This window comes from Vigna angularis, chromosome 7 (genome assembly GCF_016808095.1).
Source record: "Vigna angularis cultivar LongXiaoDou No.4 chromosome 7, ASM1680809v1, whole genome shotgun sequence".
Lineage (NCBI taxonomy): Eukaryota > Viridiplantae > Streptophyta > Magnoliopsida > Fabales > Fabaceae > Vigna > Vigna angularis.
Window position 1 is genome coordinate 14,066,696 of NC_068976.1, and position 22,371 is coordinate 14,089,066.

At 28.8% G+C, this 22,371-nt stretch overlaps 1 protein-coding gene across 1 annotated transcript; it reads right to left on the reverse strand.

The window, feature by feature from the left end:
- Window positions 1–28: 28 nt before the first annotated feature.
- On the reverse strand, window positions 29–4,713 carry LOC108338327 (protein EARLY FLOWERING 3). Its single transcript, XM_017575130.2, has 4 exons — window positions 4,208–4,713; window positions 2,892–3,742; window positions 1,467–1,518; window positions 29–1,329 (listed from the first exon to the last, which is right to left on the reverse strand). The coding sequence occupies exons 1-4, from the start codon at window positions 4,424–4,426 to the stop codon at window positions 325–327; spliced, it is 2,127 nt and encodes a 708-aa protein (XP_017430619.1). The 5' UTR covers window positions 4,427–4,713; the 3' UTR covers window positions 29–324.
- Window positions 4,714–22,371: the final 17,658 nt, after the last annotated feature.

The following is a 22,371-nucleotide window of genomic DNA, read 5'->3' on the forward strand; positions in this document are numbered from 1 at the left end:
TGAAAATGTAGTGCACAGGGAGACAACATACACTAATATTGCATTTGATTATTTTTAACATTCCACGTAGTTACAACAATATCTACAAACGAATATGCTGTAACAAGGACAAAAACAACAGAAAAAAGTTTAATAAAGTTGCAAGATACATATAGTAAAACAACAACAAAGTACAGGACTTGACGCACTGTACAAACTCATCTCGAAGCCTGTCTTGTGCCACATTTAGACGACACACACGTCCCATTTTCACTTCCAACAGAGTTTAGTATTTATAGCTTTTGACTTTCACATTTCTGAAGCAGAACAGAACCATAAACATGACTACACTAAATCATGCTGTTTTCTCTCTTCTTGAATGGATTGAAATATTCTAGCAGCTGATTCTGTCGCGGATTTCCCGTTGTGTGGAACGACTTTGATGACTTGTGTTTGCTGTCTGGTTTCAGCAGAGTGAAAAGAAAGAGAATGTGCATCACTTCCTTCAGCAATACTCCCTGCTCTGATTCCCTGTGGTGTTTCAGTAGGAGTGCTTGCTGTGCTCCCTTGTAATCGTCTCTCCTTGGACACGCGAAGTTTCTTGACATGTGACATGGCTCCATTCCTCTGAACTGGCAAGTTGGATGAGCTTTGGTTATGTTGAGTGTTAAAATTGGCTCCCTCTACTGATGAATGGCCATTTTGACCATGAGAACCTTGTCCAGCAAACTGGTTCACATGTTCAACAGCTGACCCTGATGCTGCTTGATTCACTACTGGCATGCCGGAGGGGGAGAAGTAGGTGTGGTTGGGCAGAGAAACAAATGGTGACACCCCGACTACTTGATGAGAAGCTGGAAATTGAGAGGCAGGATGCATGAAAGTAGCCCCTAGAGGAGCTTGTCCGAATGGCCCGCCACATCCTGCAGGATTCGTTCTGGTAAATGCAGGCCCGGGATATGGCTTGTAGACAAGCCCTTCGGAAGGAGACATGACAGGAATTAACCACTGATGTTGAGGTGACTGATTGAAACTCCAGGGACTTGTTCTATTATCGGAAGCCACATCTGCCTGGTGTGGAATTCCTGAAAAAGGGGTGTGATTTGTAATGTGGCTACCATTTTTTGGGGACGAAAATGAGGTTTTCTTCTCAACAGCATTCTCAGCAGAACATTCTGTTTTAAGGTTCTGCTTTTCAGAGTTGTTTTTCTGCTTAGGAGTTTGTTGCTTGGGATCTACGACAACTTGCAATGAAATGGTTTTAGGAGTAGACCCCTCCAGAGGAAATTTCCCCAAGAAAGCACCATCTTCAAGCAAAACATCTGGGGATGAAGCAATCAGCTGTTGAACCTGTTTAAATAAAAAGAATTAATGTGTGAATGTGTATGCACAGACTTGAAGGGTGAATCTCCATGTCTGTGTGGAAGTACATGCAATAAAAGTTAACACGCTTCCCCTTTCGGGCTAGCAGAAGAGATCAATTTTACCTTGATCAGTCTGTGCAATTCAAACACTTGGACAGCAAACACTCTCTGTTGACTGTAGAGAGGAATGGGAGTTCAATCAAGAAAATTACACAATACTCATCCAAAAGGTAAAAACTCCTCTAAAGTAAAAGTGTTTTACACACTTTCTTACTTTGAAGGAGCCACATAAGAATATAGCTCACAGCAATTGCTCAATACTCATCCAAATGGTTAAAGCTCCTCTAAAGTAAAAGTACTTTTACATAGTTTCATACTTTGAAGGAGCCAAGTAAAATATCATACAGATGGCAAATACGAATATAGCTAATGGAAGACAAACAAATTTCATAATTCATATGAAATAGTTGTGTAATTTAGTTGTTTCTGGTTAAAGACTGCACTCAACCATGAAGTTTAAAGCGTGCAATGTAACACAGCCATCTTCTTTTTTAGACATATTGATAACAAATCATATAAAAGATATCTCATGCATAGGAACTATTATATGGCTACTTAAGCTAAATGTCCCAACTTGAACACAGAAATTAAGACACTGACAAATGGGAGAAGAAAAAAAGAGCAATATTCCCCTTGTTATAAGTATAACATCTATTAACAACTCATCCCAGCATCATATACTCTTCGATTGTCCCTATACTCCGTGGGATCATCCTGCATTTCTCAGTCCCCTTCTTAGCCCAAGTCCTTTAGTGCAGCAAGGGCAAGCAGTACAGTAAGGAAACTCGCCCCAGTGGTCACATGGAGAACCAAGTAAGAGGAAACCAAGAGATGAATATTTCCAAAGAGTGAAATGATCCGTTATCGGCCTGTCATAAGGGTAACCCTTCGACACAGTACAATATTTTAAGACTGCTCACCACCCTGTTTTAAGACGATCCAGTATCCACCATTAAAAATTTATTGAACATACAAAAAAACCAATTTAGAAGGGACCCCAAGATGATCAGATTTTCTTTCTTCAGAGCCACATTCGCTACTCCTTGAATGAAATGTAAATATACAGGTTATTTACCTAGTGTAGGATGTAAAGCATAAACCAAACCGATGCAGTTCTACAGTTTTAGATACAAGAGAAAGGAAACATACCTTCATTGAGTGGCAATAGGGAAAAGGTTTAACATAGCTTAGAAACCAAGCCTTATTATATCCATATCAAATATGCATGAAACAATATGAAAGGAATAAAAATATGAATAATCAAATTAGAAGACAAACTTGGGGTTTTATTCTATACTCCCGAACCTAGAAACAAGTTGACTTTTTTCTATGATAACTTTATAATATACATAAATCACAAATACCATCCAGATGAAGCATGTAGAAAAACAGTGTCATAAATCAGTGAGAAGTTTAACGAGGAAATAATTGAAATTTGAAATAACCACACCACAGAAAAACCTGCTGCTAACCATCAACATGACTTACTTGGCAATTTTTCGCCTTGCTTTCCAGAAATGTTTTTGACCTAATACCCCTACAACATCATCAGGAGAAACTATCAGACTTGATAAATTTGTTACCATGGAGATCTTCGAGACATCACCACTTTCATCAAAATTTCCCTTCTGTAATGGACCTTCAGTACCAACATCATGATATTCAACATCAACATCATCGGTAACCTCAACTGGACAGGTTTGGTTTACTGCAGAATGAAAACAGCTTTTTGGTACAAGGGCATTTCCATTATCCATATCCCTTGTAGACTTAAGGAGATCAACGTCACCGGATTGAGGCCCAGCCCCACACTCCTGCTGTAGACAAGCACCATCCTGATGTAACCTGCCTATACTTGGGACAGAACAATCTTGATCCTCTAGATTTGGAATCACCTTGGCTTGCATCACTAGACTGTCAATAACTTCTCCACTTGATTTGTTTTTGACAGACATTTTTGGTTGCTGTCTACTTGAGCTTACATGTGGATGTGTCTCATTCCCTCTCCTCACATGCTTTCTCATGTCAACAGGAAGGGAACCAAACTGTGCTGGATCTCTTTCACCATCATTTTGCACTGAAACTGAGCGAAAATTACTACCACCCAAAGGAGTGAATTTTTTCCTATTGATCGCTTTATCATTAGAGTGACCAATCCTTGAGCAAATGTATGCATGAACATCATCTTCATCTGCTCTCTTTCTCCTTTCTAGCTGCACCGATGAAGTGTTTGATCTTGATCCATCAGATTGGCGAGAAATATAACTTTCAGCTCGATGAGCAGGTGTTTGCGAAGGTAAACGAACTGGGTAACCATAACTTCTTCCATGCTCACTTCCCTGAATATATATTGATACTTATTAGAAATTAACACAAATTCATTTGCAAACCTTCACCAAACAACTCAATTTATAGGTGTATTTGTTTCAAATCTTACACTAAAACAACAAACTCCAAGGCATATCATAAAAAGGTTCATCATTAAGAATCCCCTAAATTGCTAAATTCCTTATTTAAGCCTAACACAATCTGATAAGAGGTGATTCGATAAACCCAACATAATATCTTAGAATTTGAGATTTGACCTAACCCAATCCTGCAAAACTGAGTTATGAGACAAAGGCTACCCCTAATGACATACTATCTTAATTCTTTATCTCTAATTAAAGTTAGACTTGTTTTTTTCCCAAAAATCTCAAGCTTAAGTTAAGCAACTAAACCACAACAACACAAACATTTTCCAAGTTAGATTAAACAAAAATAAAAATTGAATGAAGAACAAATACACAGGAGCTAATCCTCACCTGGGTTGAGGAAGTTGGTGGAGCAGCTAGGTTAGAAGATGAATTTGGTTTGAGTGGCAGAAGGCGTGGATTGAACCTCTGAGAGGGAACACTGAGTTGTTCATAGAGGGCCATCTTGTTCCTTGGTGGTGCTCTTGGCCCTCCTTTCTCTGCATCATTTACATGAAGCCTCGGAAACATTGGCCCCGCCACCTTCTCATCGTCGTTCCCTCTCTTCATCTTAGCGAAAAATCTCTTCTTTTTCTTATCCCAATTTGCACCCACAAAGGGAAAAAAGAGAACGAAAATCTGAATCGAATCTGAAAGCAAAATCTAGCAAGAACCCAGATGGGGCAACGAACAGTGATCAGAAAGCGAAGTACGGAAGAAAAAACGGAACGGATGAGCTAGGGATTCTCCTCAGACATTGCTCCGAGGTAATAGAAAGAGAAATAGAAGAGGAAAAAAGTGCGCTCTTGTGGGCCCCACTACAGCATATCTCTACACTTGTTTAGATTTTCTTGCCTAGATTGTTCTCTTCTTGCTTCTTTTCCCTTTTCTAGTTACTATCATTTACTATATTAATTAATTAACTACCTTTTTTGTGTTTTTTAGAATAAAAAAAAACACTTGTTTTTCTTAGGATTGGATTTACCTTCACTAGGTTTAATTTTTTCATTTAAAATTGGGTTTTTTAATTGAATTTTTGGATTTGTTTAGTTTTTCAGTTGAATTTTCTCATTTGAATTTGGCACATTTTATAAGTTGAGATTATATTGGATACAATCTTAACTTTTCGACCTCTTAATCTAATATATTACATAAATCATGAAATAATTAAGTATTAACAATGCATTGTATTAGTGTGGATATTTATGGCTTATTGGTATTCATGTGAAGAAAAAACTTGGAAAAGACTCATAAACTGAGAATGAAATTCAACATAAAAGATATAAAATATTTACTGCTTGCAGACAAATCCTTCCCAAAATCTGAAGAAGTAATCAATCTTGAAAGATAAAATAAACAAAAAATATAAAAATTAAAATAAAGTTAATTAATACAGTTTTTAAAAACGGTATAACTTTATTTTTATTATAATAATAATATTGAAATACTAATAATAAATAAATTGATCTTTTTATTTATTTATTTGTTTTTCTCTTAATTCTAATAATTCACTTCCTACGGTTTTTTCCTATTCTCTCAAATTATTTCTTCAATTTAAACAAGAACTTTAACTTATTAAAATTTAAGATACAAATTTATCAACAATTCTAAATAATATAAATTTAAAATATGTATTATTCATCACGTTTTTTTTTTAAATCTTTATCATCTTAATGTTAAAATATTTTTACAGGCACGTGCTATTTAGATAAAGGTTCAAAAAAATATATAGGAAGTAGAAAGAATAATAACACACTAAAGTAAGAACACTTTATACAAATATGAAAAGGTGACAGTTCTGAATTGAAGGATAATAGTTAAAAAAAATTGGTTAATTTTATATAACGATAATTACAGGAAAAATTCAATTCAAAATACAAAAATTCAAAATTTAGCTGAATAATAGTTTAGATGTCTATTAGCTTCTTAGGTAGCTCGTGAATATATAAAGTAAAACAATTTTTTTCTTAAAATAGTATTTAAAAATTTTCTACCTTTATTGTAAATAAGAAAATTAATTTTAAATCAATACAAAATGCATGGAATATATATTTAAATTAATTTTAGAATATAGTAGTACGAAACTAAAGAAAAAGTTCTGGTAGTCATAAACTATAGTTATATAATATTGTTTATCTTTATAAAAAATATTTTGAAAACTACATTTTAAATAATTTTAGTTATTAATAATACAAAAACATATTGTGAAAACAAGACATCAAATAAGACTCTTATTTTAATATTAAATTTATATTAAGAAGTGCATTATTAAAAATAAAAAAGTTATAGATTTTGATAATGTTGGATTGAACCAAGTTTTCAAAGACTACCTACCACCCAGCTGTAGTTTCCGTACCTTCCTATTCTTTGATTTGAAGATACCTAAACGCATAAATAAACCTACTAAAAATTTATTTTCCTTTTTACATTTAAATAGTAACATATTTTTGTTTAACTTCAAACAGTAGTTTTTTCTCTTCATTAATCTTAGGAAAGTTAATGAGTAAACAATTAGTTTTCTAATAACAAATGTTTTTAAACATTCACTTAATGGTATAATAAGAATGATTTGTTTGGTTTGTGATTATTAATGTTTTTTTTTAATTAGTGAGGCTAAATGACCTTTTAAATTCACATACAAAATCCTTTTTATTTAAAAAATAAAAAATTGTTAAAATAAATATCCTATATAAGATAGAGTACACTTTATAGTTATATGTTATAGAGATGATTCATTTACTATTACTGTTGAAAACATTGAGTATAAGTTTATATTTTTATAATAATAAAAAATAATAAAATTATTATTATTATTATTATTATGAAATTAAATATAAATAATTTTTATAATTTTAATGTGAATAAGTTTTATTTATTTTATAGGTAGTTTGATAATTAAAAATAATAATAAAGTTTAAAAAACATTTCAACTTAAAAAAAAAAGATAAAATTAATAAAATAATTACTTTAATTAAAAAAAATCATTTAAAAGGTCAGTTTGAAAATAATATGAACACAAAAAAAAAATCATCTAGGTATAGATTTAGTTAAATAAAAAAATTACTTATAATTAACACATTACTTCAATATAAAATTGCAATACAATAAATTTTAGGTTTTTTTTTTCCTTAATACAATATTCTTCTTATTTACTCGTGGTTCTGTTGAGAGCGAAGTTTAAACATGAAATCTTAATCATGGAAATAATTGAGACAAGGATCCATAATTACAAGATTCATCTCCATGAACAGTTGATGTCATGAAAGGGAGAAATTTTTGTTAGGTTGAATCATTGGAAATTTTTCGGGGGAGTTGTCTTTTAAAGGATAGAATTTGATCTCGCTTACAAATTTGACTTTACATATTCTAATTAGAATAAAAAATAAAGCTTGTGTTGTGGATATTGTGCAAACTTATGTGTATTTTTAATATTAGCAAATATATATTATATTAAAATATGTTTAAAGGTTGAGAAAAAAATATTTTTTTAAGTTTATAATTAAATTTCAAATAGATTCAAAGTGAAAAATTAATCATTAGAAAGTTAATGTTTGTGTAAATATATATTATATTAAAAGATGTTTAGAGGTGAGAAAAAAAATATTTTTAAGTTTATAATTATATTTTGAGGTGTGTGTGACAAAATATTGGTTATTGATAGACTCGTTTAGTGTATGAATAAATTTATTTAATGAGTATTTTTAGACTCATATAATCAATATGGAATGAATCATTTCATGATATGTACTAGACTCATTTAATTAGGGTATCGACAAAGTTGTTTAATCGGTGTTTGTTGAAACTTGTCTAAAATGTACTGTCTAGAGAAACTTGTATTATATTTATAAACTTGTCTAATCTGTATATAGATAGATTTATATTATGTATATTGATAAGGTAATCTTATAAATGTATGTTATTGGTAGACTTGTCCAACGAGTGTTTGAATATATTCCTCCAATGAGTATTCTTTAAATTCGTTTAATGGTTTTTTGTTATACTTGTTTATTATTGTGTGGAGAAGCTCGTTTGATTTGTATTGTTAGACTTCTTTAATAAGTACATCGATAGATCCATTTGTTTTTTTTTGTTATATTTGTTTAATCAACGGATGAAATGACTTATATAACTTTTTTGATATACTCGTTTAATTAGTATATGGATAAATTCGCTTAATGTATATTGTTAGACTGTTCTAATGTTTTTTTACTATAGTAATTTAATCAATATATAAATATTGATATAGTGTGTATTATAAGACTCATTTAATATTCTTTTGTTATATTCGTTTAATTAATAAATGGAACTACTCATCTAATATTTTTTGCTATATTCATCTAATCAATATATAAATAGATTAGTCTAATGTATATTATTAAACTTGTGTAATGTTTTGTTATACTCATTTATAATAAATGTATAGACAAAATTATCCAATTTGTATTGTTAAATTTGTCTATTATTTAATATTCATCTAGCATGTGTTTATACATTAATATAATGAATGTTGTTCTAATGTATGTTTTTACAAGCTTCTAATGTCAATATAAATACATTGGTGATATATTTAAATAATTAGTTTATTAGATTTTACCTTTTTATTTTGGTCTTACGAAAATTATAAACAATTACATTTTGAAGTTAAAGAAAACGAATTAAAAAAATGTAAAATAATTTTTTTAATATTAAGAAGTATGCTTTTTTATTACGAATATATTTTTCAAACACTTGAAATGGATTATTAAGTAGAAAAAAATCATAATATTAAGTAGTGTAACTTTTTTATTAAAAACATTTGAAATAAATATGGATAAAATGGTATTATATTTTATTATATTATAATAAATAATAAATATTAGTGTAATTTTTATAGAATAAATAATAAATAATAAATATTTGATTAATAAAATAATTATATACATATGTGACAGCAAAAAATAAACATAATTATACAATTAGTTTAAAAATAAAATAAATGATAAAAAGATAAAAATAAGTTACATGCATTGACAGCAAAATAAATATAAATAAAAAATAAAATAAATGTATAAAAAAGTAAAATAATTTCATGTAACGGAAAAATAAATATAAATAAAAAATTTAAAATATCAAATGACTAAATAAATGAAATATTTGAACACTTGTCAACAAATAAAATGAATATTAAAATAAATATTCTGATATTTTTTTTATATTACTGTAAAAAGTTAGAATAATTGTTTTTGTCCTTGTATTTATCCTAATTTTATTAGGTGATTTAAAAATTTTATATTAAATTGTATATAATATTTAGTTTTGTAATTATATATTTAATATTTTTATTTCTTCTAATTCACTATCTTTATTTGATTATAATGTTTTATCTTGATATTCTATTAGAAAAAAAAAATATATATATAATTTTAATATTAAATATATATATATAATAATTTTTTATTATAATTTTTATTTTAAAACTTACTTAATTAATATTTACAACAATAAAAGAAAGATAGAGATCAGAGTATAAGTATATTTATTCTACCATGTAAATAAAAATTAAACAAAATTTTCATAACTATTAAATTTAAAAATTATAATAAAATTTCACTTCAAAAATAAATAAACAAATATTATCAAACTTCCACCGACCGTGCCCTGTTATGATCTGTGACATCCCAAATATATAATAACCACAATTATATAATATAGGCGTCAACATCCAAATAAAGAGAACAGTTAGAGTATGACTTGCAATTAAGTACGAAATTACAGTCATCCAAAATATAATATAGAGTTTTAAACTCAGACAGTTTTGAGTATTTAACATCCAAGAGTTTAGATATCTAAATCCTACGCAGACTGTGCAGCAACATCATTCTCCTCCAGCTCTTGCTCCAGAGGTATTTCCTCAACCCCATCTGTTCCCATCCAAGTGGATGATCATCGCAAAGAAAAACATACACAAACAGCACACAACACAGAAGCAAGGGTGAGCTAGATAAACAGGCAGTAATCATATTGTTCAATCAATTAATAATCATCATGCTTGGTATATATAAAACGGTTAATACATAACACATTAAACCATGACTCTAACACTCAACACGACTCATCCGGATTAGTATAACTGTCGAACTATTGGTCGTCTTTGCACTTGCGTAGTTCAGCTGGCACTCCCCAACACTATGCAAGGTAAATCCCCCAATCTGTCTATGTCTAAACTCTAAAACTATAGACGAGGACCTCCCTCTACTCTCACCACTTACACTGCTCTCCTCTATCTGAGTATGAACAGTGCTTCGAGTGTAGGGATAGACATACCAGTTCAAAGCTCCATACAGTTATACAGAACAACATCAACACCCCACACATCACTTTCAATCATCTCACCCTGAGATGTCCACTTCATACTCAATTACATCATTGTAGTTCACATTCATATGTTTTACAACCACTCAACAACACCATACATACATCCTGGCAGTCAAACAACATCAATCAATCTAAACAGAAGAAGAAAAATGAGTGAGATCCCCTCCATGCACCAGTTTACGTTCATATATATATATATATATATATATATATATATATTATGATAACAATTTATATCATACGTTTCATATGTTAATATAATATATATCATGCTTTCCTAACTTATATTTCCATAACATTTAATAATATACATACATATATATATATATATTATGATAACAATTTATATCATACGTTTATATGTTAATATAATATATATATATATATATATATATATATATATATATATATATATATATATATATATATATCATGCTTCATGGTTCTTATTTGGTAAACTACTTGTCTAATTTTCATCATAGTAGAGATCTTATTTTCCCCCAATTGGTCACCGGAGAGGGTTCAGATGTCTGAACGCATCAGACTCACCTTGGCGCTAGCACATATGACTAGTCACAACGTACTGGACCAGGCCAGGGCTGCTCTATGATCAGGGATGTGCCAACTCAGGTTTTTAAGTCCCCTCTATCCTACCAACAAAGAAAGGCTTTTAACAAGTTATGATTTAATTATCTAAGTTATTAAAACTGTCCTACACTGTTCTAGACATCAAATACCTAATTATATATATCTCCCTTCCCCTCACAGTAACCTTAAACATTACCTGCCCATATACATGCTATCACAGAGCCCTTACTCCAAACCCTCTAACCAGAACAATTTCAACCAAAACAGATTAATTTCAACAGAGACACTTACAAACATAATTGCCACATGTACCAGTTCAACACCAAAGCATAAATTATTTAAGCACAATTTCACAGTCTCAGTTATAATTATCCAATAAAAATTAACATCGTAGAACAACTTCACAAGAACACACAAGTTCAACATTCAACCTGCATATATTTGTATAAAATAAATTCATACAAAAATAATTAGCTCCCCTTACCTCAGAGTCGAATTACCAAGCTCACAGGAACTCTCCTTTACGGTGTCTCACCAAATGAGAACTCAACCAAACCCTATAAACCGCCAAGGGGTGACAGTAACAACTCTTAGAGCTTGATTTAACAAACAAAAAAAAAATATAAAAACAAAACCCCCTAGTAACATACAACCAGTAGCATTGCATGTTCTAGGTTTGAGATTGGAGACAGAGAAGGGAAAAGTTGACTCACCGGTCCAATCGAAAATGCGATCGGTTCAAAAGGAAGCCTTCGGTGATATGAACGTCTGAGCACCCTCCAACTCAAGATTGAAAGGTTCAAAGAGCTGGAAATTTTTAGAGAGAGAAGCTCAGAAAATTAGAATCTATTGAGCTCTTTCCTAAGGTTAGATTGACTTAGAGAGATGGGCCAGCTGCCCCACATAGGGCCCAATAACCCTTTTTACCTTAATTAAATTTTTATCTCCATTTACTTTTTAATGTAAAAAAAAATATAATACTATTTTATTTGGGTCTTCACATGATCACTATTTATAAATATTTGAAAAAGGCTAATTTACATCCTGCACCTCCAATTTTTTTAAAATTTCATTTTTAACTTTCTTCTCTTTCTAATTAAAGACATTTTATTTTCTTCTCTTTTTTTATTAAATGTGAGGGCCTGGGAAAATTATAAGGCCATTGGGCCCTATGTGGGGCAGCCAGGCCCATCAGACAAAGGCCAACCTAACTGTAGGAAGGGCTTCTCAGAATTTTCATTTTCTCCTGAGCTCTTTTCTCTCTCTCTAAGACTCCTTGCCCTAACTTTCTCTGCCTTCTCTCTCTATCAAATCTTGAAATTTGACCGGTGCATTGTCATTTAGGTGGTGATTCTACGTTCCCGGAGTCGAGAGCTTCAACTTAAACCGATCGGTTTTGCGTTCTATAGCGGGTCCTGTTTGGTTCTTCGCTGTGTGGGGTCCTGTTTAAAGTATTCTAGCAAGCTGTACTGCTCAACTTCCAGGTAAGGGGAGCTAGATCCTTTTCTATGGGTTGAAATTGTATTTTGATATTTGCTGTATGAACTGGAAATTTGTGATTGTGGATGTGGTTGGGTTGAGATGATATTGAGATCGGTATGTTGATGTATGTATTCTGTTGGAGGGGTGATCAAGTGGAAGGTAAAGAAAGTATACACTGTTTTGAATAAGCTGATAGATTCTTGGGTCACTTTGAGAGGAAGTGAGGTAGTGATTTTGGGAAGTGGGAGTTTTGAGCATATTTGGGCTGTTGGGATATCTTAGGTAAGTCATTTGTGACTTGTTAGAGTCATCAAACTGATCAAAACAGGTGTGAAATGGTTGCTGTCAACTGGTATGGGGCTGGACGACCTCTGGTTCGCGCCTGGCGCCCCCGATGGCGCCCAGGCGCGAGAGTCTCGCAGAAAGTCGCGCTCAGCGCCCCTCCTGTGGCGCCCGGGCGCGAGGTGTTCGCAGAAAGTGGCTTTGTCTTTGTTTTTGATAGTTTTTGGGGTTCCGGATGTCTGTTTTGGATGTTTCTTAAGTCGATTTGGAGGTTTTGAACCCTTCCGGAACTGTTGGTGATGGTTTCAAAGCCATTTTTTTTGTCTAAGTATGAGTTACGGGGTGTTGTGTTGTTTAGTGGTTCTCTTGGGACTGTTATTGTCTGGTAATGTGTATTGGATCAATTAATGTTGTTTGCTTAACAGATTGTCATGTATGAGGAATGTTTGGAATGCATAATATGATATGATTTATGTGGGAAGTATGTGAATGTATGATTAATGTTGTTTACTTAACAGATTGTCATGTACATTATGTATGAGGTATGGGTGGTTGGAAAGAACATGGTTGTGAACTATAATGATGTATGTGAGTATGAATTGGACATCTCAGGGAGAGATGACTGAAAGTGATTGTGTAGGGTGTTGTTGTTCTGTATAACTGTATGGAGCTTTGAACTGATATGTCTATCCTTACACTCAAAGCATTGTTCATGCTCAAATAGAGAAGAACAGTGTAAGTGGTGAGAGTAGAGGGATGTCCTCGTCTATAGTCTTAGAGTTTAGACATAGACAGGTTGGGGGATTTACCTTGCTAGTGTTGGGGAGGGCCAGCTGAACTATGCAAGTGCAAAGACGACCAATAGTTCGATAGTTATACAAATCCGGATGAGTCGTGTGAGTGTGTGAGTCGTGGTTTAATGGGTATGCTTTAATTGCCCTTTTATATGTAACTAAGTATGAGGACATGGATTAACTGTACTATATGTATAACATGCTTTTTATATATAGCTCACCCGTGCTTCTGTGTTTGTGTTGCTTGGGTATGTTTCTTTGGCGATGATCATCCACTTGGATGGGAGCAGATGTTGTCAAGGAGGTTCCCTTGGAGCAGGAGTTGGAGGACGCTGATGCTGCAGTATAGTCTTTTAGGATTTCTAATTTAAGTTAGTGTTATCTTGAAATACTCTAAACTGTTTAAGTTTTAAATTTTGTCCTTTATGTGGATGACTGTAATGTCAACTACGAAACTACTATTCTACTCTGACTGTTCTCTTTATTTGGATGTTGACGTCTATATTATATGATTATTGTTATTATATATTTGGAATGTCACATTAAAGACACTCTACACTACCTTAATAATAATTTTAATTTAATTTAAAATTTAAATATTATTTAATATAATTTTATATTTTAATAATTATTAAAATATGATTTCTATTATAATAATAACTATATTAAAAAAATAAAAATGAAATAATTAAAATAAAAATAAAAAAATAATAATAATAATAATATAAGATTTGACTTAATATATTTAAATATATTAAAATATTAAAATAAATTAAACAATTATTAAATTGTAAATAAAAACAAAACTTTTTAAAAACTTGTTAGCGAAAATCAGTTTTGTTTTTTATTTAAAATTTAATCAATATTTATTTTAACTAAAAATTATAGCATTATTTATTATATTTTTATATTTTAATAATTATTAAAATATAATTTATATTTTTATAATAGTTTTATTAAAAAATAAAAATAATAATAATTAAAATAAGAATAAAAATAATATTAAAAATCACATTTAATATATTTAAATATATTAAATTATATTAAAATATTAAACTAAATTAAGTAATTATTAAAATTTAAATAAAAATCAAAATTTTAGAAAAATTTATTTATCGGATATCCATATCCGATTATAAATTTATCGGACGTGAATATCCGACTAACGTTTCTAAATTTTTTTTTTTATTTAAATTTTAATAATTATTTAATTTAATTTAATATTTTGATATAATTTAATATATTTAAATATATTAAATGTGATTTTTGATATAATTTTTTTTTTATTTTTACTTTTATTTTAGTTATTATTATTTTTATTTTTTGAGAAAACTATTATAAAAATATAAATCATATTTTAATATTTATTAAAATATAAAAATATAAAAATATAATAAATAATGCTATAATTTTAATTAAATTAAATATTGATTAAATTTTAAATAAAAAAACAAACCTGATTTTCGATAACAAGTTTTTAAAAAATTTTGTTTTTATTTACAATTTAATAATATTTTAATTTATTTTAATATTTTAATATAATTTAATATATTTAAACATATTAAGTCAAATTTTATATTATTATTATTATTATTATTTTTAATTATTTTTTTATTTTTTTAATATAGTTATTATTATAATATAAATCATATTTTAATAATTATTAAAATATAAAATTATATTAAATAATATTTAAATTTTAAATTAAATTAGAATTAATTTTAGGGTGATGTAGAGTGTCTTTAATAAAAAAGAGAAGAAAATAAAAAGATAGTTATTAAAATATCTTTAGTAAGAAAGAAAAGAAAGTTAAAAATGAAATTTTTAAAAAAGTTAGAGGTGCAAAATGTGTTAAAAATGAAATTTTTGGAGGTGTGGAATGAGATGTTGGAGGTATAGGATGAAGCACACTAGATCTCGTTATAGACACTAGAATTTAGTCATTTTAGGATGAAAGCAAACGCATGTTCATGGCTACGTATTTTTCTAATCTTCCTCAAAAATATTTTTTATCTTTATGCTAAAAAGAATAAATTAAGAGATCAACAAAAATTTACTTAAAATCTAAAGACAAGGCGTACAATTAAAGCAAAAATTAGACGAGATTTACTTCAAATTTTGATATAATGTTTAAAGATCTTCCAATGTTGAAATTTTAGGAGATTAATTAAATTAAAGAATTTTATTAAAAATAATAAAAATTTAGAATTCTTTATATTTATAATTTGCTTATTTTATCTTTATATTATCTCTTCCACTTAATTTTGCTGAATTCTTCTCAACTAAAAATTTAATACATAGTTGACTTAAGGATTGTATGTCATATCTTAAAATTATGTATTAAATATGATATTGATTGATTTTTCTTTGATACTAGAATAAATAATGTTTATTATAGACTCTGGAGTTATTTATCAATGATCAACGTACTCTCATCAAACAAAAAACTTTGAAAATTAAAATAAAGTTAATTCAAATTTAATATTTATAAATATATTAAAACTAGTTGACATTGTAAAAATTATCATGTAATTTATTTTTACAAAGTCAATTATATATTAAATTTGAATTTTCATTTAATAAATATACATAACAACTATTAAATACTAAACATGTCATATTAAATTTCTATGTTAAGATTGTAATTTTTATTATATTGAAAATAAAATACGACAATATTTAGTAATGAAGCGATTTTTTACTCAAATAAATATAAATTATAAATAGTATATAATGTATAATAAAACCGATTGTTCTCAAATTATTATTTAAAAAGGTGTATGTAAGGTAATTTTGAATTGTCTAATATATCCCGTCAATATTAAAACGATACAAAAGTCAAACACAAGGATTTCGTATCAAAATTTTCTACTTCGTCGTTCTCTCTCTCCATTTTGCTTAATTAATTTGATTAAAATTAATTTGATTTGCTTAATGTTTTTTTTCTCTTGTGTCCGTTGAACATGCAAATCAGGTATGAACACTTGTGGCTATGATAATTAGGCTTGGCAGTTGTACCAAATTAAATTAGGTCAAACTTTAGTCGGAAGAATGCACCTCCTAATTAGGACAAACATCTCAAAATTTATGGTATTTCTTTTAGAATTTTTTTAAATAATTTTGAAAGTATATAATAACTGAAGTTGGAACAAAAAAGGAATTTAGTATATGAGATTCTATTCCATTTTAATATTATTTCTCTAAAAATAATAAAAACTTAAATGGGTCTCTAAATTTTTTAAGAGTTTGGTTTAAGTCCATAAAATTTTGTCTAACCTGATCTCTGGTTTGGAAACCTAAAAAAATACTAAAAAGTTTCCGAAATTTACTTCAGATTTTCTTAGTTTCCACAATTGATATGATGACAAAATACAATAACTAAATTGTTCACAAATATTTTTTTATTTTTAATTCAAAATTAAGATAAAGAGTTGAAAAGGTAAATTACAAAATATCAATTGTTTATTTATGTATTTTGTTATACTTTTTAAAAAAGGTTTTCATAAAAAATGACACTAAATTCATATCTTATATGAATTTTTATATAAAATTTACTAGAAAATCTCATAAATTTTTTGTAGTATTTAATGTTGATTGATTACTATTTTTTTAGACTTTTTTTTTTATCGATTTTGAAGACTCTTAACAATAACTTTGAGTTTAATGGACCAAATGACTTAAAAAACATAAGTTATTTGTATTTTTTTAATTTCTTTAGTAAACTTATTTAGATCATCTATAGGAGATTTTCCTGTTTGATATCCATCTATTTTATAATTTTATCTTTTAAAATAAAATAATTATTTTATTAATTTTATTATTTAAATGATTAATTATTTTAAATTTAACCGTTTTTTATTTGATCATTTTCTTAAATTTAACCCTTTTTTTAATTTAAAAATACCTACAAAATAAATAAAAACTATTTATAAAAAATTATAGGAATTATATATATTTAATTTTATAATAATAATAATTTTATTATTTATTATTATAAAACAATAAACACATTCGCGTAACACATTTTCACTGGTTATAATGAAAAATAATTTTTTACATGTATATTTATATATATATATATATATATATATATATATATATATATATATATTGTTTTACTTTTTAAATAACTTTTTTTTAAATTAAAATCATTATTTCATTATTTTTATTGTTTAAATAACCATCAATTTAAATTTAACTGATTATTAAATTAAAATAATTATTTTATCATTTTATCCTTCTAAATGATTATTTATTTAAATTTAATTATTTTTTATAACTAAATTAATTATTTACATTTAAAAAGGGAACAAACAGGCGTAATGCATATGTTTCTACTAATTAAAGTTATTATATTTTAAAAGTAATCATGACTATACTTTGTTATTAAAACGCTTTAATTTTCATTAATTATATAACGCAAAATATAGGATTATTCTCAATCTGAAAGATGGAGTCATCATCAATCATAATCGGTCATCGGTTCATCAAAGGACCACTAAAAAAAATGTTTTCAGGTGGATAAGTTTTCGTTTAGTTTAATTCAGTTTGAAAACAACATAAAATAATAATAATAAAAGATGCTAATTTGATGAACATACAGAAACTTAGAAAAGGATAGAATAATGCATTTTCTTATCAATGGGGTGTACAAATGACTGTAGTGAAATTGCCTTATGGATAATGGTGGGTGCTGAATTGTGATTCAACTTAAATGTTTCTACTTTTTTACGATGAGTATTACTTTTATTTGTTTGTCTCCATTGATAAAAATTGGAAATCCTTTTTATATTAAAGTAAAAAAAAATTATTCATTTAATATGAATTAAATCAAACCTTAATCAAAATCTAAACATTTCAATGAAGTCACAAAAATAATTATATTGCTAAATAAACAAAATTATTCTATATTCAAAGATTCCTTAAATACTCGTTAATCTTTGTCACTTTACTCATCAATTGGTATACATATGTAAAAATTACTCTTCAAGTATGATAATACAAGTTATACGATCATCGCACAAACATAATAATAAGACTATAACGAGCAGTACAACTCCCAATCATACTTTCTCTAAAAGGAAACATGTCCACCCTATAAGCTCTACACAGGTCTAACAATTAAAGACAACTCGTGTCATTACCAATTATCTCTACGAACATACACTAATACAAAATAGGCATATAACGTCCGACAACCAAGCACCCAATGTTAATAATGATTGGTGGCAATATTGTAAATAAAATCACGCGATGGATGTTGGTTGGTTAGAGGAATAAATGTTAATTGCCTTTTCGAAGTCTGTTGGTGAAAGAAGAGACGTCTTTTAATATTCAAATTCATAAAAATTTAAGACATTAATTGCCTTTTTGAGGTCTGTTGATGAAAGAACATATGTCTTTTAGTGTTCAAACGCGAAGATAATTTAAGAGACTCATTAAACGTTTGCTGGTAAGAGTAACAAACATTAATTGCCTTTTTGAAGTCTGTTGGTGAAAGAACATACGTCTTTTAGTATTTAAATTTTAAAAAATTTTGTGCACGAAGATATTTTAAGAGACTCATTAGATGTCTGGTAGTAAGAGGAACAAACGTTAATTGCCTTTTTGAAGTCTGTTGGTGAAAGAACAGACGTCTTTTAGTGTTCAAATTCAAAAAAATTGAGCGCGAAAATATTTTAAGAGAGCCATTAGATGTCTCTTGGTAAGAGGAACATACATTAATTTGAGCGTGAAGATATTTTAAGAGCGCAAGAAAGAACACTTGCTTCACTGTTTTTGTGTGCACTTTCTTCTTTGCTGGTCGAACATCTCTAAGGAAGCTTTCAACGACCACCAAATGTAATGTTTCTTCCACTTAACAAAAACGTTCGTTGATTGATGACTTTATGTATGATTTCCTTTCATTTTAACCGATTAGTTTCGTGCATAGACACCACTTAGAGCACCGTTAAGTTCTCTTCGGCGACCACCAAAGATAATGTTTCTTCCACTTAACACAAATGTTCGTTGATTGATGGCTTTATGTATGATTTCCTTTCATTTTAACTGATTAGTTTCGTGTATAGACACCATTTGGAGCATCGTTGAGTTCTCTTTTTTCCCTCACAACAACACTTGTTACCGCTCACCTTCACGGTTAGTTTCAATTTTGATGTTTTATATGTATTGGTTATTGCATTTTTAATTGATTGTTGCACTTTTCGTTGGTTGCTACTGCCTCTAAAATTTTGGAAATTTTTGTGGTGTATTATTGTGTTGAATATTGATTTTTCATGGTTTCAGTGGAAGAAAATATTGACGATTTTTTTTTATAAAAAAGCCTTGACAGCGGTTATAAATGCAACATACATCAATTTGATCTATGTCTGACGTTAGATTGTTCAATGTCCAACGTCAATTAACGTCGAATTCTTTAAATCTGACATCAATTTAATGTCTCCCGATATGACGCCGGCCTCGAATTCGATGTGATAGGCCAAAAAATACCGACGTTATACAATGTTTTTGTACTAGTGATATGTCTTTTTTGATACTTCATTGTACCATTCATGTTTACCAAAACAAAATGATTTAAGTCGTCCTCCACTGTAATTTCATATCTATCTCCGTTACTCCTCAAAAACTTACAAGTAAAACTCTGAACTGTTCCCTTCGGCACTATACTCAACATAAGTCAAAATTCTAAGGGTGAGACATTCATCCATCTCTATCTTTTCCAAAGAGGAAATGATAACACTCGAATCTCAGTCTCTTATTTACTCATGTACCCTTTCTTTTTTACCTTCATCCATATTCATTCACCAAACTCAAGTGCCCATATCTACTTAATACAAACCAGCAACCTATAGTCCATGAAACACTCCCTGCATAGAAGAGAACCAATAACCCAACCAGCCCTCCAAAACATCCATGCATGACCATTATGACCAAATCTCAGCCCAAACTATATGCTCCATGTGGAACAAATCTACACCCAGTCCTAAACTTGCACCCCATGATGCAACTAGTGTGCCCATGAAATGGTTCAACAAGTAAAAATTTTAGAATTAGTAGTTTGTCTAGAGGGATATTTGATATTTTGACTATTAAGTTGTCCGAAAATATTTTCTTCTAGAAGAGAAAATAGATTTCTAAAGTAAGCTTTTAAAAATAATTCTAAAAACATATTTTTTGCTGAAAACAATATTTCGGAATATACTTTCCACCTTCCTACATATAACCAACGTCAAAACACAACAAAAAATGAAGCTTCTGCACATATTATTAAATGATTTCACAAGAATAAATTGTTGAAGAGAGTTATGAACAAAGAAAATTGTTGGTGTGAACTATGTCCTCTTATTCAGAAAATAGACAAATGCTCGTTCCCTTTCGAATGTTTCATATTAATAAACATATTTTCATTTCATTTTTGTAAAGATAATAAAAATATTCTAACAAATTACACATCTTCTAGATTTGAGCAGATTGCATAATATTGAGTAGTTTCCAAGAAGAACTCCATTGATATACCAACTAATTAAAATTCAACTAGAAATTAGTAAACTAGTCATAATGAACCTATTAGCAATCAGTTGAACCAGAAAATTACTTTCTAAAGTAAATCACATCATGTAAGTTTATTTTAAACAATTCACATCTCCAACTTGTCTGGTCAATATAAACATGATGTTGTCATTCTGATTTATCATTTGTCGCAAAAGTGAAATTAAGAAAAATAAAACGCACTGAATTTCAAATTGGAATTTAAACTTAATAAATTTGTTACCATCATGCTCATAGTTTAACTTATACTCTTTTCATTTTTATGATTTTATCAAAATTATAAACATGATGTTGTCATTTTGATTTATCACTTGTCGCAAAAGTGAAATTAAGAAAAACAAAACGTAGTGAATTTCAAATTGGAATTTAATCTTAATAAATTTGTTACCATCATGCTCATAGTTTAACTTCTACTCCTTTCATTTTTATGATTTCATCAAAATTGGTATTAAGAAATTAAATGTTTTGCAACTATTATGGGTTGATGCTAATGTCTTTTCGTGGGGTTGAAATTATTGTAGACTTTAGTTCTTTACAAATTTAATAACAATCATAAGGAAAAAGATATAACACAACCCTTCAATAAAAAATCAACATCAACATCATCAATTATTTTGTTATTAAAAATGGAAAACAAATGAACGAACAGAGCAATAACAACAAATTGCAATGTCACAGGTTGCTGTACGTGGATGTGAGAGAGGATGAACATGAGAGATAAACAAATTGGAGGAGTGAGGAAGGTGAATTAGGGTTAGGTGAGTGTTTATGATTTTTTCAGTTGGAGCGACTGTATGATGACAGAGAGAAAGTTGGAGTGAGATAAATGAATGAGAAAAATTAAGAGGAATGAGGGATGAGAGAGAGGTGAGAAATGATTTGTGGGTTTCTTGTTTTTTTTTTTTGTTTTGGGAATGAAAATTATTTAAATACCCTTAACCTTAAAACTTAGAATCTATATAATATAGGAGAGTATTTTTGTCTAATAAAACTGATACACTTTGTTAAAATGTACTAACTAAAAAAAACTTATATGTATATTTATTTATTTTTTTCAATAGTTTATAGAGTAAAGTAGTTTCCACGTGGCAATATTAATTTATTTTAATAAATGAATACATAATAATAAAGTTGGAAGGAGAAGGGAATGTGAGTTGGCGGTAAGGAAGACTCGGTTGCAAAAATAAAGAGTGAATTAACGTGTATTCTTTTCGAGATACAAATAACTCTCCGCCTTCCCATCCCTCCACCTATAAGAATTTATTTTATTTTATTTTTCCAATAAGAATCATATTTTAAAAACTAAAAAGTTTAAATTATTTAATTTTTTAAATAAGATTATTTAAAAAAAATATTCATCTTATCAATATTTTTTATTTTAAAATAATATCAAATGAATCTGAGATTTAAAAAATAATAAAGAAAACTTGGCAAGCAAATTTTACATGATAATTATTAATTTTTGAA